Source organism: Pipra filicauda, unplaced genomic scaffold, assembly GCF_003945595.2.
Source record: "Pipra filicauda isolate LSUMZ 115617 unplaced genomic scaffold, ASM394559v2 scaffold790_size87553_pilon, whole genome shotgun sequence".
Classification (NCBI taxonomy): domain Eukaryota; kingdom Metazoa; phylum Chordata; class Aves; order Passeriformes; family Pipridae; genus Pipra; species Pipra filicauda.
This window is the reverse complement of record NW_024104965.1, coordinates 2942-25588: the sequence shown is the minus strand read 5'-3', so window position 1 is coordinate 25588 and position 22647 is coordinate 2942. Positions and strand designations below refer to the sequence as shown.

General features: G+C 52.4%; 1 protein-coding gene across 1 annotated transcript in view; it reads left to right on the top strand.

The window, feature by feature from the left end:
• Window positions 1-22439, top strand: part of LOC120324987 (histone-lysine N-methyltransferase ASH1L-like) — a gene marked incomplete at its 3' end in the record, with an annotated part of 28034 nt that extends 5595 nt beyond the window's left edge. The window contains exons 2-4 of the mRNA XM_039389998.1: window positions 886-1398; window positions 9504-14244; window positions 22315-22439. Of these exons, the coding sequence (XP_039245932.1) occupies window positions 988-1398; window positions 9504-14244; window positions 22315-22439 (5277 nt within the window). The remainder of the gene's footprint in view (window positions 1-885; window positions 1399-9503; window positions 14245-22314) is intronic.
• Window positions 22440-22647: the final 208 nt, after the last annotated feature.

The following is a 22647-nucleotide window of genomic DNA, read 5'->3' as shown; positions in this document are numbered from 1 at the left end:
CACAGTTGAGCCCCAGTGACTGTGTGGAGGGTGAGGACAGAAACCAGGCTGCTTTGGTGCCTGGGATGCACTTTTCAGCACATCAGACCTGTTTCTGACCTATTTCACTTAAAAATGATTAAGGTATTTAAATGCTGAAGATATTTAAGCACTTTCTGCTTTGAATGCCCCTAACAAAAATATCCTTCCAGGACCTGAAGGGAGCCTGCAAGAAAGAAGAGGGAATTTTTACAGGGGCTTGGAGTGACAGGACAAGGGGGAATGGCTGCAAACTGCCAGAGGGCAGGGTTAGGTGGGATATTGGGAAGGAATCCTTCCCTGTGAGGAAGGCACAGGCTGCCCAGAGAAGCTGTGGCTGCCCCTGCATCCCTGGGAGTGTCCAAGGCTTTGTGTGTGTGTGTTCAGGAGTCTGTGGCTTGTTTTTAAACCGATGCCCACGTGGGTTAAGCTCAACTTTCCTGGTGGCTCAGATGATTAAAATCAGAATATCTCTGGAGTTTGGATGCTTTCTCATGGGGTTCATTCATGTCCTTCCTTAGATGCAGCTCATCCAGTGGGTCCAGACCAAGAGTAGCTGGGCTTTGGTTATAAATGGAAAAATTGCTTTGATGATCAATATTAAAGTCCTTAACTGTTGTTTGAAGTGTCCTGTGGATGAATTGGAAATTATATTATAATATTCCCGCACTTTTGATTTTTCACTTATCATTTAAAAGTGTTTTACAGATAAATTGTGGTTTTGAAGTAGGTGACCAGCGGGGTTGGTGTCTTGGAACATCAGCTCGTCTGAAATATAATTGTTTGCTTTCTGATTGGTTTAAACCTTAATTTAATTTCTGCCAGGAAATCAAAGTTTACTTCTGTCTGCCTTTCTCCTCCTTGCAGAGTGAAAGATGCTGACTGCCAGTAGTGGAACAGCTCCTCTGAGGAACATATCCCTGTAAAATCTTCCCTAAAAATCACCCGGAGGCAAATATTCCGCCTGTGATGGACCCTCGGAATACTGCTATGTTAGGCTTGGGTTCTGATTCTGAAGGGTTTTCTGGGAAAAGCCCCTCTGTGGCAAACCTTGGCACGTTGGTGGGCAAGGGGGAAGCGGAGCCCGAAGGTTGCAGCAAGGACGAGGAGGACGGGAAGAAGAAGGGCCGGGAGGGGGAGAATGGCAAGAGCGAGGCCCTGAGCGAGGCCCAGCAGTTCTCCGTGAAGGAAACCAACTTCTCCGAGGGGAACCTGAAGCTGAAGATCGGCCTCCAAGCCAAGAGGACCAAAAAGCCTCCCAAGAACCTGGAGAATTATGTCTGCAGGCCTGCCATAAAAACCAGCATCAAGCAGCCAAGGAGGGCTCCCAAGAGCGGGAAGATGACGGATGAGAAGAGCGAGCACTGTCCTCCCAAACAAGTGAGTGGGGTGGCCCTGGGGTGGTTTGCAGGTCATGGGGCCTTTGAGCTGTGTTGGGAAGCTTCACCCATCATGTGGTTCCGTGTGACCTCTGATCCTGAAGCTTCTGGAGTTAGGAATGGTTTGATTTCGTGGCTGTTGACGGGGGGAAGGTGCTCGTTCAGGGTTCGACACCGTCGTCGTTTCAACAGCAACGAGAGACAATTCCCCTGTCAACTTGAAGTGACATCTCTGGCAAGTGATGGTGTGATTTTTAGTCTCTTTTATAGAAGGAAGTGGAGGTCCTTGGGGGTCTTACCTCTGTTGGGATGGGGTTTGGGTTCCTCTTTTCCTGTTAGAGTCAGTGGGTTTCCTGTCTCTCACCTGTCACTGCCACAAACAGCCCGAGCCGGGTCTGGAAAGCCAAGGAGACTTTTCCAGCTGAGTTACAAACCAGCCTGGTGATACCATGGCTATAAATGGAGTGGCTGGAGGGATGTGCCAGGGGTTTTCCAAAGGGAAGGAGGTAGCCCTGCCTCCTTTTTGTTTGTGTGATCTGCAGGATGTAACAAGTAACAGCAGCAACAGCAGACAGGGAGAACGGGATAAATGGCAAGAATTACAAATAACGTTGCATGGATGCTAAATTTTGGAAGTGTTGGGCTGCAACCTGCTCTTTTTGCCAATACACATGAAGGTTTTGCCAATACAACGTTAGGATGTACCCTTAGGTAGCCCTAGCAGGGGATTCAGCAGGGGAATCCGAGTCCCTGGAAGCTGGAGACCTTCCTTGGGGTGGGATGTCTGTTCCACGGGGCCCCAGGGCTGCAGGGTTTCCATCTCTCCCACCTGTGTCCTGTGCTCAAGGTCCCTTTCAGCCCAACCCCTTCTGGGATTCCGTGATTCCAAGGCATAAACTGTGCCCTGAAAAGACAAGTGTGCTGGATGTAAGGGCTGAACTGGCTTTTTCCAGACTCCACAGTGCAGTTGTGTTGGGTTTTCCCTCCTTGGGAATCAGAGGGGTTTTTCCTCAGCCTGCAGACCAAGAAATTCTCAGAATTTATGTTGCATAACATAAACTGTTGGCAATGGCCTTTATTTCACATTCTCCCAGCTCAGAACAAGCTTATTATTCCTGAGGATTTTTCTGAGTTCCTCTTGAAAAACGCTGGAAGAGCAGATCCCAACTTGTCATTACACTGATGGCTTTTTTTTTTTCCTTCTTTTTTTTTTTTGGTCCAACAGGACCCTGTTGAGGTGAGTTGAGTGTTTGGCCAGCCTGGAATATCCAGCCACTGATTCCTCTTGATGCCTGGGTTCAGGTGGCACTTGCAGCTGCAAATCCCTTCCTCAGGGCAGGGTGAAGGTGAATTAGTCAGGGGAGGGTCAGGTTGTTGGGCTGCTGGACTGGATGGTCCTGGTGGGTCCCTTCCAGCTCAGGATATTCCAGGATCCTCTGGTTCTCCCAGCAAAGAGCACCTTTGCATCTGGAGACTTTCCCATTGCATCAAGAGAGTTTCTACCAGGGAAAATAATCAGGATTTGGATTTGGATGGGGACGGGAGAGATTCTTCCCCCTCGACATCTTTGTTTGTGTACCAGGTTCTCCTTCAGGAGATCCATCCCATTCCCAGTGGAAATCAGAAAGGGAAGCAAATATTAGTGATATTATGTATTTTTATATATATATGTATGTACGTATTTTATATATACATAATATGTATATATATATATTATATATGTGTGTATTTTATATATATGTAAAAATATATATGTATTTTTATATATATATAAGTATATATGTATTTTATATATATAAAATAAGTATATATCTATTATATATATAAAATAAGTATATATGTATTTTTTATATATATAATAAGTATATATGTATTTTATACATATAAAATAAGTATATATGTATTTTTTATATATATATAATAAGTATATATGTATTTTATACATATAAAGTATATATGTATTTCATATAATACATATATTATAAATATATTATAATATGTATACATTATATAATATATTATACATATATTATACCACATATATTATATGTGTTATATATAATACATATATTATGTATCTGATATAATAATATATCACATATAATATATATTATAATCCATTAGTGCTATTATTGATATGTGACACCATTGATACCACCATGGGTTGTTAGAAATGACACCAAACAGTGTCCTGCTGATTCCTGAAAAGGGGCTAGAAGTGTCTGTGTGGAAATAAATGGGAACCATGACTCAAAATATTCCTGTTTTGAATATAATGCCCCAGGGATTTTTTTTTTGTCTTGTTGCCACGAAATAAAGCAAGTTTTAGCTCTGAAAATTACCCTTCAGCGATCCCTAAATCTCTGCTTTCGATGGAGAGGAGGGGAAAGCCAATAAATGACCAGCTCAGAGCCAGGTGTGGCCTCACCTGGAGCTCTGACTCTGAACTTTCCCTTCTTTTGGAGGAGGAATAACTGGAATGAAAATGTAGCCCTTGCAGTGCAGGCAGTGAAGCACTGAGACACACAGAGCAGCAGTGGAATTCCTCTCCTGGGAATGCCAGTGCAGAAATTAAACCAGGAGGAAAATCCTTTGCACTTGCACGTCTGACAGGCTCTTTCTGGAGCTTGGTGCTGACAGGACTGCTGAAACTTGGGGAGTGTTATAAAAATAGAGGGTTTGGCTGCTTGCTGTGAGTGAGGGGAGTCACTTGGAATCCCAGAATCTCTCAGGCTGGAAAAGCCCTCTGGGATCATGGAGTGCAGCCCTTCTGTTCCCAACTAAACCCTGTCCCCAGGTGCCACCTCCCTGGGGGGTGGGGATTCCTCCTCTCCCTGTCCCACTGCCCGACCACCCTTTCAGTGAGGGCAGTTTTTCCCTGTGCATCTACAATCTGTATGTCCAAACGTGTGGACATACAAGTTAATAAATATTTTTTGTGTGTGTGTGGAGAAAAATCACAGGAAGGAGAGACTTAAAAAAGGCCGAGATTCCCAGATGTGAAGAGGAGCAAAATTAGGAGGTGCTACAAGAGCCAAGCAGTATTTAATTTGCTTTTTTGACACTGAGTGTGGAACTGGGATTTCTTCCTTTCAGGAAGTGTCCCGTGGCAGGCAGACATTAAGCCCAGAAGCCTGAGCCTTGAACATAAATGCACATAAATACACATTTTTGACCCTGTTAGGGGGCAAACCCGTGTTTTCCCCGTGCTGGAGGGTGAGTGTGGGCAGGGCCATGGCAGAGGGGCAGTGGTGAAGGTGTAGCAGACAGGAAGAGGTGATAGTAGCAGCCTGTGTAACTCTAACTCCGAGTAGTAACACGGGGCAGCAGGTTGGGACTCGCCCTCCTGCTCCAGCTCCTTATTTCTGGGTGAAAACTGCTGAGTGCAGGATTCTGGAGCTCTCTCTCTTGCCCTGGGTCGTGCAGGGAAAGCTCTGCAGGGAGGTTTGCTGATGAAATCACAGCCACTCAGAGGTAACAAAGCTAAAGGAGGGATTTCTTTTTTTAGTAGCTTGAGAATATTTCCTGCAGCATCTGGGACATAAGTTTGTCTTTTTTTCCCTGGTCCTTCGTTCAAACTTGCTCTTAGAAAAGCCTGCAAAGTCTTGGAGGTGAAAAACAAACAGGAGACACTTCTTTGGGGAATTCTGTGGGATATACTGATGCCACAGTTCCTGTGATTCCTCAGCAAGCTCGTTGGAATTGTGGCCCAAACACTGGCCTGAAGTGCAGCAGCTCAAACAGCGATGGGGAGATCTGTGTGTGCACATAAAAAACCCCTTATTGCAGTTTCATTAACCAGCTGGTTCCTTTCTGGCTGTTCCAGAGGGTGGAAGCCGAGAGGATCTCGGGGTTTGCAGCTTGGTTTTAGGGTGAGAAGTGTGAGTTTGACACCAGGCTGGAGAGGAGACACCCTGCTCATTTGCTCCTCAGCCTTTTGCACACAAGTACCAATCATCATCACAGTAAATAATGATCTAGTAATAATAAACCCTGGGATTGTGCTCTAACAACAGCTGCTTTTTTTAGAATAAAGTCATTTTTTTTGCTGTTGGTGCCTGTGGTGGCTCTGGAATCACAGAATCATTCGAGCTGGAAAGGAGCTTTAAGACCATCAAGTCCAACTGTTCTCCCAGCGCTGCCAAGGCCGCCAGTGATGGATTGTAACTCATTAACAGTTCACATCAAAACTACCTGGAATTTTTATTCCTGAAGCGAGTGGTGCAAGTCTAGAAACCGTGTGTCCACACGGGAGAGTTGGAATTTTCAGTTCAGCTCAGTCCCAAATTTAGAATAATACCAGTCTGATGGAAACTTCCAGGTTTTGTGCAGTTGTTTTGGGCAAGGCTTTTAAGCCAGACAGTTGAACTAAAGGTGGCACAGGAACAGATTGTTTTTTGAAGCACAAAGTGCTTTTTGGTGTAGTGTTATCTCACCCTTTTGAACAGCCTTGCCCCCAGATGAACCATTTCATTCCATCTGAAACCGGAGGAACCTGGAGCAGGGCTGGAAATCTGGGCTAACGAGGCACAGAATTCCAGGAAAACTGGTTTAGGCCATTTTTTTGTGGCTTTGTCACCTGGTTTGGGCTTCAGGTCTGTCCTTCCCACCTCAGGGAGTGCCTGTGTGGGCACCAGGAGTTATCCCAGGGGAGCAGGGCACTTTTCCTGCCCCTGCTGCACTGGGACAGGCCTGGGTTGGAGAGTATTCCAGGGGGAATTCCTGAGTGTTTCCATAGGATTGAAGCTGCCCCAGGAGAGCTGGGCTGAGGGACAGGGTGTGCCTGTGGCCACGGGCTGTGACAGCACAGCTCTGCCCCGGCACTGGGGGCGACCTGACCCCAAAAATCCCCGAGGGAGAGCTTGGATTGGGGACCCAGGGATCCCAGGGACTGAGGGAGAGCTTGGATCAGGGATCCAGGGATCCCAGGGACTGAGGGAGAGCTTGGATCAGGGATCCAGGGATCCCAGGGACTGAGGGAGAGCTTGGATCAGGGATCCCAGGGACTGAGGGAGAGCTTGGATCAGGGATCCCAGGGACTGAGGGAGAGCTCAGATATCAGGGATCCCAGGGATCCCAGGGAGAGCTTGGATCAGTGATCCCAGGGACTGAGGGAGAGCTTGGATCAGTGATCCCAGGGACCCAGGGAGAGCTTGGATCAGGGAGCCAGGGATCAAGGGAGAACTGGGATCTGGGACCCAGGGATCCCAGGGACTGAGGGAGAGCTTGGATCAGGGATCCAGGGATCCCAAAGACTGAGGGAGAGCTTGGATCAGGAATCCAGGGATCCCAGGGACTGAGGGAGAGCTTGGATCAGGGATCCCAGGGAGAACTTGGATCAGGGATCCCAGGGACCCAGGGAGAGCTTGGATCAGGGATCCCAGGGACCCAGGGAGAGCTTGGATCAGGGATCCCAGGGAGAACTTGGATCAGGGATCCCAGGGACCCAGGGAGAGCTTGGATCAGGGATCCCAGGGAGAACTTGGATCAGGGATCCCAGGGAGAACTTGGATCAGGGATCCCAGGGACCCAGGGAGAGCTTGGATCAGGGATCCCAGGGACTGAGGGAGAGCTTGGATCAGGGAACCAGGGATCAAGGGAGAACTGGGATCTGGGACCCAGGGATTCCAGGCACCGAGAGAAAACTGGGATCTGGGCCTAGGGATCCCAGAGACTGAGGGAGAGCTCTGATATCAGGGATCCAGGGACTGAGGGAGAGCTCAGATATCAGGGATCCAGGGATCCCAGGGACCGAGGGAGAGCTCAGTCTCTATCCCACAGGAATATCCTGTGGGATACTCCTCAGTGACAGCAATACTTCCCATTCACTTTAACCAAAAATCTGAATGTTTTAATCATATAGAATTGCAAGAACAAACTTTGTGGGTTATGTTGGAGTTTTTAGTGGTTTTGCAGCGACTGCAACCCCCTCCAAAGGTTACATGCTTTGTTCAAGGTGTCTCTACCTGAAGTTACCAGAGGAATTTTTAAGGAAAAAATTCCCCCCAAAACGTTCCTGTTAATCCCACTGATTGTTAAGTGGATTTATGGCCAAAAAAAACAACATGAAAAAAAATTCCCATGTAAGAATTTTGCCTTTCAAAATGCTGAAAAAGAGCTGTGAACTTTTTTGGCTCCTTTCTGACATCTCAGCAGACGTTTCTCGTTTTGTTTTTTCCGCGTTCTTTGAAATCATTTTCGCTGTGCTTGGAGATTTCCCTCACCCTCAGATGAGAAAGGAGCTCTCCAGGGCACTTGCCTTCAGCTTTCAGAGGCTCCCTGTTTGATGCTAAAGCCACGCTCTCGGAATCCTGGCATCTCGCTCAGATCAAAGCTGGTGTTTGGAAGGGTTTGCTTAGTTATGTGTTTATTATTTAAATATCTGCTCAAACTCCCAAGCTCTTTGTTTGGAGATGGAGGTGGATTGGGAAAAGCAGAGGCACTGTGAGGGCACCACAGGCCCTGGCTGAGGGGTAGCAGAGCACACAGAGGAATCAAAGGAAGAGGGAATATTGTGGATACTCAGCAGACACAGGGCTGAGGAGTTAATTCCCAAGGCAACGTTGAGGTGAATTTTTCAATCCACTGAACAAAGAAGGTTAAAGTTTCCTTCCAAAGTTCTTTTCAGGATCTCAGGCCATGGGAAGGGGGTGTAACTCTCTGAAGGGTGCCCAGCAAGGCTGTTCCAGTGCTGTTCAGTGACTCTCTGCATCCCAGGGATTCCCAGAGGTGGAGGTGGTGGGTGCTGGGAGGTTTTCAGTTTGTGTGTGTTCATGGTTGGAATCACGGAGTGGGTTGGGTTGGAAGGGATTATAAAGCTCATCCAGTTCCACCAGGGACACCTTCCACCATCCCAGGTTGTTCCAAGTCCTGTCCAACCTGGCCTTGGACACTCCCAGGGATGGGGCATCCATGGAATAACCCGTGCCAGGGCCTCACCACCCTCTCAGGGAAGGATTTCTTCCTTAATATCCAACCTAAATTCCCCCTCTCTCAGTTTGTGCCCATTCCCCTTGTGCTGTCACCCCAGTTCCTGAGGAACAGTCCCCTCCAGCTTCCCTGGAGCCCCTTCAGACCCTGGAAGGTGCTGTGAGATCTCCACACAAGGTTCTCTTCTCCAGGCTGAACAGTCCCAACTTTCCCAGTCTCCATCCATAGGGGAGGGGCTCCAGTTCCCTTATTGGCTTCGTGGCCTCCTCTGGATCTGCTCCAGCAGTTCCGTGTCCTTCTTGTGTTGGGGGCAGCAGAACTGGATCAGAACTTCCTCCTCTGAGCTCAGAGCCTTCCACTCCTGAGAGACTCCCCTGCCCTGCAGGGATGTGTTGGGTGCTGTGTGTACACACTGCCCTTCCAAAATGGAACATCCATTTATCGGGATGTTCCCAGCAGGCTTTGGGAAGGTGACGGGCGTCGCAATTTGTGCAGAATAAATAAATTTCAGATTTGTTTGGGTCAGAACTGGAAATAACTGCGGGTTTGAGCTGCTCCACGTGTGTCCCTGTGCAAACAGGAGACTGATTTGACTTGTTTTATTTCACTTTCCTTATTTTTCTGGCTGTCAGTGGTCAGCTGGGAGGAGAAGCTGTTGCTGCAGGGGCTGGGGGTGTCCTGGGACACGGCCCTGCTCAGCTGCTGCTCAGCACATGTGAGCTCAAGTGCTCTCACACTATAAATAGCCCAGTGCATTGTTGTCAGTGGGTTTTTATTAACAAACAGCAACAGTATTTTTGGAGAATGTTTAGAATTGGGGGGAGGGGGCAGAATAAATGGGTTGTATTTCGGGGCTGGCAGCGAGTTTGGGTTTCGTTAACGTCAGAAAAGCTTCAACGTGTCTACTGGTTTAAAATTTTGCTTTAAGTATTAGTAATTTATCAATATTGCCAATATTTGCATAATCCATATATTGTAATATTTACAATATTTTATTATTGGATCTATTATTCCTAATTTTATTTAAATTGATAGGTTGGTGAAGCTGTGCTCATACAGTTACCCTGTTACTGGAGCAGGTATTAATCATCTCAACATCAAAAGATACCGTGTTACTCAGAGAGATACTTTGTGCTCTGTTCCTAAAGACTCTTTTGTTGTTCTTTTGACTCCTAGGACCCTTCAAAGTCCTACAAGAAAGCTGGAGAAGTGGCACCGGTTGAGTTACACGCAGAAGAAGGTGTCCAAGTAGAAACAACCCCTTTATCCAAGAAAGTTTCCCCGTTGCACTCAGAAATGACGGATTACATGAAGTCATCTCCTCCCACCCTGATCAGCAGCCATAATTCCGATTTAAAGGACAGAACAGAAATCAACGGAGCAACAACTGTCACAGAGAAGCTGGCTCAGCTCATTGCAACCTGTCCTCCCTCCAAGTCTTCCAAAACAAAGCAGAAGAAGCCCGGGAACGGAAGCGCGTCCGGTTTGGTGAAAGACTCTGGGAAGAAGCCGCCAGGAACCATCAATCCGAGCGGGATGGTTGGTAAAGATTTGGTGAAGAAGCTGCCGGGCTCTGGGATCGCCGTGGGGCTGGTGAACAAGGACTCAGGGAAGAAGCCATTGGGGATTGGCAGCACAGCCATACTGGTGAACAAAGACTCTGGGAAGAAGCCCCAAGGGATCGGCCCCTTGATTGGATTGGTGAGCAAGGACTCTGGCAAGAGGCCCCCAGGGATCAGCTCTCCCCCCGGGATGGTGCACAAGGACTCTGGGAAGAAGCAGCCGGTGACCAGCTCTGCAGTTGGATTGATCAGCAAAGATGTGGGGAGGAAACTTCCAGGGATCAGCACTCCAGCTGGATTGACTACCAAGGAGCCTCTCAAGAAGCCAGTAGGGATCAGCACTCCAGCAGGGTTGGTTAACAAGGACGCTGGGAAGAAGCTGTTGGGGGTAACTAGTCCTGCAGGTCTGCTCAACAAGGATTCTGGGAGGAAGATGCCGGGGACCGGGAACGCGACGGTTCTGAGTAACAAAGACTCTGGAAGGAAGACGCCGGGGATTGGCAGCCCGGTGGGACCAGTTAGCAAGGACTCTGGGAGGAAGGTGCCAGGAATTAGCAGTCCGGTGGGATTGGTTAGCAAGGAGTGTGGGAAGAAGCCGGCAGGGATTGGCAGCCCGGCTGGTTTGGCCAGCAAGGACTCTGGGACGCTGAAGGCAGATTCCCTCACACCCACCTCGGAGCCCTTTAAGCTTCCTTGCAATTCCAACCTCAGCAGCCTGGAAAGCCACGAGCCCGCGGATTTACTGAAGGAAAACCCTACCAGCAAACCCTTTGAGAAGCACGTCGTGAGGCAGAACAAGGAGAGCATCCTGGAGAAGTTTTCCATTCGGAAGGAGATCGCCGAGGTGGGCAAGGAGATGTTCAACGAGGGGATGTGTGTTCCCCAGGACGCCTTCTCCTCCGGCGAGAAGGGGGGTTATGAAGCATCCAAGCACGAGAAGCAGCCCCCAGTGTATTGCACTTCACCAGACTTCAGGACAGGAGGTGCCTCGGAGGTGTCGACAGCCAAGTCCCCGTTCAGTGCAGTGGGAGAGGGGAATCTCCCCTCCCCTTCCCCCACCGTGTCTGTCCCCACCCTGAGCAGGAGCCTCTCAGCATCCTCCTCCCAGCTGCCATCCAACTCATTGCACTTAAGCTCCACGGCAGAGCTCCTGGAAGGCATCTCTGATCCCGTGGGCAAGACTCCCTTTTCCTCTGACAGCATCCTGGGTCTGAGCAGGACCCTGAACCACCCCCTCGGCACCGATTTTAAAGGTGCTGACAAAGACTTGAGCGATTCAAAGGCTTCTTACGTGGAGACTTCCAGAACCAGTCCTTCCACGGGGAAAAAGCCCATTCTGGCAGCTGAAACGAGCATCCACGCCACTGTCACTCCTTCCGTGGTCAGTTTTACCAGCTTGTTCAGCAGCAAGCAGTTCCTGAAGATCGGGGCGATCGCTGCATCCGATAAATCCTGCCAAGGAGCGAAGAACCTGAGCAGCACTCAGCAGTCGAAGCCTCTGAAGAAGAGAAAAGGAAGGAAGCCCCGATGGACTAAAGTGGTGTCGAGGAACACGTGTCGACCTCCGAAGGGTCTGGAGCTGGAAAGGTCGGAGCTTTTTAAAAACATTTCCTACAGTGCACTGTCGAGCAGCAATTTGGAGCAGGCCAAGTTCCTGAAGAACATCGGGTCGTCCTCGTTCGTGGAGCACGAGTTCGTCAAGCACCAGTTGCCGAAGCTGAACGAAGCCAATGGCCAGTCCCTGGCACTGCTGGCCGAGACTGACAAACCAACCCAGAAGTTCTACAGCGCCCACAAACAACCCTCGAGCTTGTGTATGGCAGATGATTTCTTGCCTGACATGTACAAACCCAAAAGAGGAAGATCTAAACCCAAGGAGATGCCAGAGCTCGAAGGTCCCCCCAAAAGGACTCTAAAGATTCCGGCGTCAAAAGTCTTCTCGGTGCAGTCGAAAGAAGAGCAAGAGCCTCCCATTTTGCAGCCTGAGGTTGAAATTCCCTCCCTGAAGCAGAGCTTATCGGGACAACCTTTTCCTAAAAAGAGAGGGAGACCTAAAAGACAGATCAGGTCATCGATTAAAACGAAACCACCTATTCTGTCCGTGGCACCTTTTGTTGGAACAGAGAACTCGAGCAAGATGGGGCCTGAAAGTGAGCAGCATCGACCCGGGGAGTTCTTTGAGAGAAAGGACCAGCTCCGAGGGCCTGAAGAGGTCCAAAGCCCCAGTATTTGCAGCATGAGTGATTTGGAAGTAGACTCAGACAGAAAAGTTGCCAAGAGAAATAACGGACAGTTAATGAAAACAATTATTCGAAAAATAAATAAAATGAAAACTCTGAAGCGAAAGAAACTCCTGAATCAGATCCTGTCCAGTACAGTGGAACCAAATACCAAAGGGAAGATGCAATCCAAGCTCCACAACACGGTGTCGACTCTCGCCGCCACGTTCGGTTCGAAGCTGGGCCAGCAAATCAACGTCAGCAAGAAAGGAACGATTTACATAGGAAAGAGGAGAGGGAGGAAGCCCAAAGCGGTCCTGAACGGCCTCCTGGCCAGCAGCGCCGCCGGCCTGACCGTGCTGGAGAAGTCTGCCCAGCAAGCTCCCGGTACGTCCCTGGGCCAGGTCCTGCCCCACCTGCTGCCTCCCGCGGGGAACCCCTCGGAGGTGCTCCCGTCTCCGGTTTGCTCCCAGTCGTCGGCCGTGAGCGGGGGGCAGAGCCCGGTGAGCAGCGACGCGGGGTTCATTGAGCCCAGCCCCGTGCCCTACCTGCACCTCCACGCGCGGCAGGGCGGCGTGGTGCAGACCCTGGCCATGAAGAAGGCGGCCAAGGGCAGGAGGAGGCTGTCGCCGCCCACGCTGCTGCCCAACTCGCCCTCCCACCTGAGCGAGCTGACCTCGCTCAAAGAGGCCACGCCGTCCCCCGTGAGCGAGTCCCACAGCGACGAGACCATCCCCAGCGACAGCGGCATCGGGACGGACAACAACAGCACCTCGGACCGGGCGGAGAAGTTCTGCGGGCAGAAGAAGAAGAGGCACTCCTTCGACCACGTGTCCCTGCTCCCGCCCGAGACCTCCACCGTGCTCGGCAACCTGAAGGAGAAGCACAAGCACAAGTGCAAGCGCCGCAGCCACGATTACCTCAGCTACGACAAGATGAAGAGGCAGAAGAGGAAAAGGAAAAAGAAGTACCCTCAGCTCCGGGGGAGGCAGGACCCCGATTTCCTCGCCGAGTTGGAGGAGTTAATAAGCCGGTTAAGTGAAATTCGGATAACCCACCGGAGTCACCATTTTATACCCCGGGATTTGCTGCCCACCATTTTTAGGATAAACTTCAACAGTTTCTACACCCACCCTACTTTTCCTTTAGATCCTTTGCACTACATTAGGAAACCTGATTTAAAGAAAAAGAGAGGCAGGCCTCCAAAAATGCGGGAAGCTATGGCAGAAATGCCCTTCATGCATAGCCTCAGCTTTCCCCTCTCCAGCACCGGGTTCTACCCCTCCTATGGCATGCCTTACTCCCCGTCCCCCCTGGCAGCTGCTCCCATAGGATTAGGTTATTATGGAAGGTACCCTCCGACTCTTTACCCTCCTCCACCCTCTCCTTCTTTCACCACCCCCCTGCCGCCACCTTCCTACATGCATACAGGCCACTTGCTTCTCAACCCCACCAAATACCACAAGAAGAAGCATAAACTCTTGCGCCAGGAAGCTTTCCTCACCACGAGCAGGACCCCCCTGCTGTCCATGAGCACCTACCCCAGCGTTCCACCCGAGATGGCCTACGGCTGGATGCTGGAGCACAAGCACAGGCACCGCCACAAGCACCGGGAGCACCGTTCCTCGGAGCAGCCGCAGGTTTCCATGGACACTATCACGGCCAACAGCTCCTCCAGAACGGTTCTGGAGTCCTTGAAGCGCTACAGGTTTGGGAAGGAGGCCGTGGGAGAGAGGTACAAACACAAAGAGAAGCACAGGTGCCACATGTCGTGCCCCCACCTGTCGCCTTCCAAGGGTTTGCTGAGCAGAGACGAGCAGTGGGTCAGGAGGGAGCCTTCGGAGTCGAATTCCTTGGCGCTGGGCCTGCAGACCCCGCTGCAGATCGACTGCTCCGAGAGCTCCCCGGCCCTGTCCCTGGGGGGGTTCACCCCCGGCTCGGAGCCCGCCGGCGCCGAGGAGCACACGAACCTTTTCACAAGTGCAATAGGCAGCTGCCGAGCGCCCGGCCCCGCCGGCCCCGCCGCGCGCAAGAAGCTGCCCGAGAGCCCCGGGCTGTTCAGCGCCCAGGACGCGCCGCTGCCCCGGCCCCTGCGCAAGGAGCCCTCCCTGGAGAAGGCCCTGCAGCCCCTCTCAGGTAAGGGAGCCCCGGGCCTGCTCTCCTGGGTTCTGTCACACCAAACACGGGGGCAGGTGGAGCTTTGGCTCTGCGGGGATCTGTGGAGGGTTCCTGCTCGTGGCAGGACAGGCTGGCGTGGGATCTCCCCCAGAGCCACCCGGGGCACCCTGTGTGTGTGTGTGTGTCCCTCTTCCCAGCAGAGTCCTCTTGCTTCCTTGCACTCGGGCTGAGGATGCTTTCTCATGGAAAGCTCTTCGCTTTTTCCATAATATTTTAACTTCCTGGAGAAACGAGGTGAAATTTCTCCTGATTTTTTGATACTTGGAAGCCCTGTTTCTGCTTGGTTTGGAGTTTGGTGGGTTTGGTTTAGACCAGCTGTTGGTGCTACTGTTGTAGCATTTCCATCTGAGAAAATGTTTCCTCTTCCTTTTGGTAACTCTGTTTTAGTTACTTTGATAATCTGCTACAACAGAGCTTTGGAGCTCCTGGGGATGATCCTGGGGATGCCTGAGACCAAACCTTGAAATTTTGGATTTATTCATGGTTTGGAAATGCTTCAAGCAAAACTGAGGCAGGAGCAGCTGAGTGTGTGTGGCCAACAAGAGCAGCAGTGCTGCTGTCAGAGGGCACCTCCCCTCAAAACCCTGAACTTTGCATAATATTAGAGGGGGGAAAATCTCATGTGAAATGTAGGACTTCAGGAAACTATTCCTGCTTTCCCTGCTGGCCTAAGTGTCACTCAGTGCTGCACTTGCTTAATACAGATGTTTTTGGGAATAATTTTCACGCTTTATCCTAATTACCATGGATGTGTCAACCAGGCCATGGAACAGATAACCTGGGAAGGACAAGTGTGGCCCGTGCTCCTGCCTGTTTCTGATGTCTGAAGGAAGTCTGAGCTGCTTCTCCCTCCCCTCCTTGCCTGTATTCTCCCTCGAAATTTAAATCACTGTCCAAACCCACTTGTGACTGATGTTTCACAGACCAGGAACCAGCTACCAGCACTGAATAATCCCTCCTCACATTCCTGACTCTCCTCTTGCTCCTTCCCTTGTAGCGTTCCCACTTGAATGCCTCCTGCCCACCTGTGTGTGGAGGGGGTTTTTCCTCTTGGTTTTAGTTTGGCTTTTGAGGGGTTTATGTTTTATTTTAAGGGATGCAGCTGCATCTTGGACAAGTTCATTTTGCTTTGTTCTGTTTCCTGGCACTGAAGCTCCTCGAGGTGGTGGTGGGAGTGTGGAGAAGGCAACAGAGCCATGAGAGGATGGAAGGAGAAATTCCAAGTGCTGGGTCACCAAAAGGGTTAAATTTGGCTCCAAGGAGTGAATTGTTTGTGGGAGCTTGTGCAGTTCTGGGAATTTCCTGAGGATTTCCATTGGGGTGGATGGTCTGACTCGGGTTTGTGTGAGGAACGACCCAAGGAAGGGGAGAGCAGAGGTGCTTCTTGGTGAAGGCTCTGCCCACTCCCTGTCCCAGGATGTCTGACATTCCTCAGGTGCCAGGTATCACTTCCAGCCAGTGCATTCCCACCCTGGAACCCGGCTGGCTTTGCTGTGAGGCTGGTTCTGGCTCATTCCCAAGGATTTCCCAACGTGCAGGCTTGGAAAACTTAAACCACCTCTGGTAAAAGGCCCCAGGAAAGAGAAAGGCCGGGTTTGGGGTGTTTGTTTTGAGCCGAGGTGCTGAGTGGTGATCCTGAATCCATGACCGTGGAACATAAAAGGAAAGGCACAGATGGAGGGAAAACCCGTGGTGCATCCCAGATTGGTTATTTATAGAACCAGCTGCAGGTGCACAGTGGGGAGATGCTGGATCAGAGCCCTGGAACGGGCAGACAGGGATCCCATCGGGGAGCCCTTCCCGAGCGGGTCTGTGGGATCCACAGAGGATATTCATGGTGCTTTAGTTCAGAGTATCCCACATGAAAACCTGCCTCATCTCCAGAGCCTTTTGAACATCAGCCTGGCCTGGCTGGGTGAGCACATTCTTTTTATGATGTTGGCTGATGCCAGATATCCTCAGATGGGCCGTGTTAGAGATGAGTCGGGTCAGTTGTTTGGGCAATCAGCAGAGGTTGGAGTGTCCTGGGAGGTGAAGTGCAGGGGGAAGTTTCCACCTAAGGGCTGTTGTGTGGCCCTGGCACAGCCACACGGACACAGGTCACCAGGCTCTGCCCTTTTGTAGGACGCTGTAGGACACTGTTCATCCCAAGTTCCCAGTTGAACTTCTGCAGCTGCACACCAGGAGTTGTTTCAGCCGAGTGATGGTGTGTTGTGAGCTGGCCCTGGTGTACCCCTTCTGATTCCTGGGGCCTCAGTGTGTGCCCTGGTGTGCCCCTCATGTTTCCAGTGGCCTTGCCTGTGCCCTGGTGTGCCCCTCATGATTCCCGTGACCTCGGTGTGCCCTGGTGTGCCCCTCATGATTCCTGTGACCTCGGTGTGCCCTGATGTGCCCCTCATGATTCCTGTGGCCTTACCTGTGCCCTGGTGTGCCCCTCCTGATTCCAGTGTGTGCCACTCACACTCCTGGCAGGAAAGGCTGAGGGCAGTGGGATGAGCGGCGTGCTGGGGATGGTGCAGGTGAACGGGCTGTGTGGCTTCCATCCATCCCCTCTGCAGACACCGGGCCAGGACTGAGGGGAGACATCCCGGGCTGGGGCGGGTACAGGTGCCCTTGGGGCAGTTCCCGTGGGATAACCGGCACTGTCGGGAACCGCCGGGATTGGACACGACCCTGTGGGGTCTCGGGGTGAACCCGGCCGGCCCAGGTGGTGCTGGGTCCCTGTCCTGAGGGGTCCCAGTGGTCCCTGTCCCGGTGGTCCCTGTCCTGAGGGGTCCCTGTCCCAAGGGATCCCAGTGGTCCCTGTCCCGAGGGGTCCCGGCGGTCCCTGTCCTGAGGGGTCCCGGTGGTCCCAGTTATGGTGGTCCCTGTTCTGGGGGTTCCCAGTGTCCCTGTTCCAAGGAGTCCCAGTGGTCCCTGTCCTGAGGGGTCCCTGTCCCAAGGGATCCCAGTGGTCCCTGTCCTGAGGGGTCCTGGTGGTCCCAGTTCTGGTGGTCCCTGTTCCAGGAGGTCCTGATGGTCCCTGTCCCAAGGGATCTCAGTGTCCCTGTCCCAAGGAGTCCCAGTGTCCCTGTCCCTGTGGTCCCTGTCCCAGGGGGTCCTGGTGTCCCTGTCCCAGAGAGTCCTGGTGGTCCCTGTCCCGGTGTCCCTGTCCCGGGGGGTTCCAATGTCCCTGTCCCAGGGGGTCCTGGTGTCCCTGTCCTGGTGGTCCTTGTCCCGAGGGGTCCCTGTATCCCTGTCCCAGGGGGTCCCAGTGTCCCTGTCCCAGTGTCCCTGTCCTGGTGTCCCTTGCCCCAGAGGGTCCCGGTATCCTTGTCCCGGTGTCCCTATTCTGGTGTCCCTGTCCCGGTATCCCTGTCCTGGGGGGTTCTGGTGTCCCTGTCCCAGTGTCCTTGTCCCAGGGCGTCCCAGTGTCCCTATCCCTGTCCCAGGGGGTCCCAGTGGTCCCTGTCCCGGTGTCCCTGTCCCGGTGGTCCCTGTCCCAGTGTCCCTGTCCCAGGGAGTCCTAGTGGTCCCTGTCCCAGTGTCCCTGTCCTGGTGGTTCCTGTCCCGGAGGGTCCCGGTGGTCCCTGTCCTGGTGGTCCCTTGCCCCAGGGGGTTCTGGTGTCCCTGCCCCGGGGGGTTCCAATGTCCCTGTCCCAGTGTCCCTGTCCCAGGGGATTCCGGTGTCCCTGTCCCGGGGGGTCCTGGTGTCCCTGTGTCTCTGTCCCAAGGGATCCCGGTATCCCTGTCCCAGTATCCCTGTCCCGGGGGGTTCCGGTGTCCCTGTCCGGATGTCGCTGTCCTGGTATCCCTATCCCAGTGTCCCTGTCCCGGTGTCCCTGTCCCGGTGTCCCGGTATCCCTATCCCAGTGTCCCTGTCCCGGTATCCCTGTCTCGGTGTCCCGGTATCCCTATCCCGGTGTCCCTGTCCCGGTATCCCTGTCCCGGTGTCCCGGTATCCCTATCCCAGTGTCCCTGTCCCGGTATCCCTGTCCCAAGGGATCCTGGTATCCCTATCCCAGTGTCCCTGTCCCAGTATCCCTGTCCCGGGGGGTCCCGGTGTCCCTGTCCGGATGTCACTGTCCCGGTGTCCCTGTCCCGGTGTCCCTATCCCGGTATCCCAAGGGGTCCCGGTGTCCCTGTCCCGGTATCCCAAGGGGTCCCGGTGTCCCTGTCCCGGTGTCCCATTCCCGTTCCCATTCCCGTTCCCATTCCCATTCCCGTTCCCGTTCCCTCCCCCGGGACCGGCGGGAAGCAGCGCCCCCTGCCGGCCCCGCCGCTCCCGGGCCGCGCCCCGCTCGGTGCGGGGGACACGGGGCGGGTCGGGGGGTCCGCGGGGACCGCGACATTCCCGGGCTGGGCCACCCCCGGGCTGGGCCACCCCCGGACTGTGCCACCCCCGGCCGGCAGCACCGCGGCCTCCAGAGCCTTCTCCCTCTTTTTATTCCCGGTTGGGAATTACAGCCCGGTCCTGCTCCGGGCACTTATTCCCGCTGTTTGATTTTCTTTAGTCCCGGCTCCCGGGGTCCTTGTTTAGTCTGCCCTTTATGGAATCAGTGGATCCTGGAGCTCCTTAGGAGGGAAATTCCCTCTGGGATGATCCTGCTCGTGGCAGCCCTGGCAGCCCAGCACCCTGCAGCCCCCCCAGCCTGGAGGGGTGGGCAGGGGCCTTGGAGTGAGGTGAAACTCGGGGGTTAAGAGCTCTTTAATAATTGAAATAAAGTTAATAATAATAATAATAATAACAGGAACCTTGTGATGGTGCCCTTGTTGAGAAGAAATAATGGAACAGGAGACCATCCCTCTGCCCTGTCGAGGAGTTGGAATCCTTGGAAAAAAGTGCTGTTGTTCATTCCCTCCACCAATGGAGCCCCTCACCAGGAGCTGAGAGTGCCCAGGATCGCAAAAATTCCCAACTTTGAGGCAAGAGAGGATCTCAAAGGAGATTTCCCCAGAGATTCTGGTGAATCAGTTTGGTGCATTCAGGGATTCTGCCATCGCTGCCCACCCTCAGGGTCTCTCTTGGGGTGTTGAAGCCATGGACATGGGCAGGGAATTTCAGGATTCCTTGCCCTGACAGGAATTTCAGGGGAATCTCAGGCCTTGAGTTTGGGCAGAACTTCAGTGTCCCCCTGTCTCCTTTTGGTGGAGTTTGGGAGGGAGGAGCTCGGAACCAAACAGGCAGCACTGAGCTCGTTCATCATGAGCCGTGTCCTGAAGGGGAACAACAAAACTCTGTCCTGTTGTGTCCTGGATTTGGTGACTCCTGGATGTTTGCAGGACCTGCACATTCTCCTCACGTGCTGCCACGTGCCTTTGTGCTTCCCCTGGGGTTTCATGCAAACCTCTGAATTTTTAATGTCTCGGCATTTTCATAATTGCAACACACGGGTTTTTTCCGTGGCATTTTAACAACTCCCACAGCCTTTGCTTTCGAGAGTAATCGGGATTCTTTAAAGCTTAGGAAAACACAACAAGTTACAGTGAGAAAATGTTGATGTGTAAGAAGGGGGACAGGGATAGGTCTTTGCTCAAAGCTGCCCTGACCAGCCTTGTCCCCTCACCCTGCAGCAGTCGAGGGGCTTCTGTAGCTCTCTAAAAATGGGTTTAACTCAAATAATGGTAACTGTGCTTCCTGCTGCCCGATGGCATCATCCAGGGATTTAGCAAGTAACAGCAAGCCCTGTGCAGTCAGAACACAGAGGGAAACGTGTTTTGCAGGTGCCTCAAATGCAGTGCTGGTGTGTGTGCAGATAGTCATCATCCTCACTTGTTTAGGCCCTGGGGCTTTCACAGCTCTGCTGTGATGCACTGACACAGAAATATTTGGGGTTTTTACCTGAAACAGGAATATTTGGGGGGTTTTATGTGTTGGGATCTCGAGGAGGAAAAGCAGCAATAACAAGGGACAAATCTAAAGAATTTTCAAATTTAAAAAATTTTAAAAGCATCGTGAGCTGGGTTTTGGAGAGCACCTCCAGCAGGTCAAGGGGGATGTTATTCCCACTGCTCTGCCCTGGAGAGGCCACATCTGGAATGGCTCTGGAATCCCCAGTCCAAGAGAGGCGTGGAAATACTGCAGTGAGTCTGGTGAAGAGCCACAGAGACAACCAGGGGATCGGAGCCTGTGTCATCCAGGAAGGCTGGGAGAGCTGGGATAGATCATCAGAGAGCTGGGAGAGCTGGGATTGGTCATCAGAGAGCTGGGAGAGCTGGGATCATTTATCCAGAGAGGCTGGGAGAGCTGGGATAGATCATCAGAGAGCTGGGAGAGCTGGGATTCATCATCAGAGAGCTGGGAGAGCTGGGATCGATCATCAGAGAGCTGGGAGAGCTGGGATCATTTATCTAGAGAGGCTGGGAGAGCTGGGATCGATCATCAGAGAGCTGGGAGAGCTGGGATTCATCATCAGAGAGCTGGGAGAGTTGGGATCATTTATACAGAAAGCTGGGAGAGCAGGGATCATTCATTGAGAGAGACTGGGAGAGCTGGGATCATTTATCTAGAGAGCTGGGAGAGCAGGAGTTGGTCATCAGAGAGCTGGGAGAGCTGGGATCATTTCTCCAGAGAGGCTGGGAGAGCTGGGATTCATCATCAGAGAGCTGGGAGAGCTGGGATCATTTCTCCAGAGAGGCTGGGAGAGCTGGGATTCATCATCAGAGAGCTGTGATTATTTATCTAGAGAGCTGGGAGAGCTGGGATCATTTCTTCAGAGAGCTAGGAGAGCTGGGATCATTCATCCAGAGAGGCTGGAAGAGTTGGGATCATTTATCCAGAGAGGCTGGGAGAGCTGGGATCATTCATTGAGAGAGGCTGGGAGAGTTGGGATCATTTATCCAGGGAGCTGGGAGAGCTGGGATCATTCATCCAGAGAGCTGGGAGAGCTGGGATCATTCATCCAGAGAGCTGGGAGAGTTGGGATCATTCATCCAGAGAGGCTGGGAGAGCTGGGATTGGTCATCAGAGAGGCTGGGAGAGCTGGGATCATTCATCCAGAGAGCTGGGAGAGCTGGGATCATTTATCCAGAGAGCTGGGAGAGCTGGGATCATTCACTGAGAGAGGCTGGGAGAGCTGGGATCATTCATCCAGAGAGCTGGGAGAGCTGGGATTGGTCATCAGAGAGCTGGGAGAGCTGGGATCATTTATCCAGAGAGCTGGGAGAGTTGGGATCATTTATCCAGAGAGGTGGGAGAGCTGGGATCATTTATCCAGAGAGGCTGGGAGAGCTGGGATCATTCATCCAGAGAGGTGGGAGAGCTGGGATCATTCATCCAGAGAGGCTGGGAGAGTTGGGATCATTCATCCAGAGAGCTGGGAGAGTTGGGATCATTCATCCAGAGAGTCTGGGAGAGCTGGGATCATTCATCCAGAGAGCTGGGAGAGCTGGGATTTGAGGCTGGGAGAGCTGGGATCGGCCAGCCTGGAACAGAGGATGCAGAGGGAGCTCTTCCCAGTGTGTCCATGTGCTGGATGGGAGGGAACTAAGAAGAAGGAGCCACACTGGTGCTGGTGGTACCCAGTGGCAGGAGAGGGGCACAGGGAACGGGATGAAGTTCAGGGAATTCTGTTGGCACAGAAGAGAACAGTGTTCACAGTGAGGGTGAGGGTTGTGGAATCCCTTGGAGATGTGGGAAACCCCACGTGGTGGCCCTGAGCAACCTGCTCCAGCTGACCCTGCTTTGAGCAGAGTGGTTGGCATAGATAATCCACAGGGTTCCTTTCCAAACTCTTCCCTGAAAATCAAGGAATGAAGCCATGGGGTTCATTTGAAAGTAGGGGTAGGAGGGTTTTCTCTTTTCTTTCCTATAAAAACCCATGCTGAAGTTATTACCTGGTTTTACTCATGGCTTGTTCACTGCCCTGCCTGTTCCATCAGCCTGTGAGGAATTCCTTCTTGGTGTCCCTTTTCCACCCTTCCCCTGCATTCAGCAGGCACAGAAGTGTTCCCAAAGCCAAACCAGAGCCAGTTGGAATATTGAGCATTGGGCTGGTGCTGCCAGAGTGAGCTGATGGTTCCTGTGCTTCTCCCCCCTCTGTCCCTCAGGCACTTTGCCAGCCCAGGACAAACCCTCGCAGAGGCCGTCGGAGAGCACGAACTGCAGCCCCTCCAGGAAGAGATCCACGTCGGAGAGCACGTCTCCCCCAGGCAAGTCGTGCTCAGGGGCCTTGGTCTGGGAGCAGTGCTGAGCTCAGACCTCACTGGGACCTCACTGGGACCGGCGCAGCATCACTGGGAGGACTTCAGCTCGTGGAGAGAACGGGGTTTTCCACTGGTATTTTGGGATCCAAGTGCTGTGGATTGGGTGTAGAACAGGGAGACTTGAGAAGAGGCAGCACAGCTACGGCAGGGAGAGGTTTGGCTCCTCACCAGGGTGAG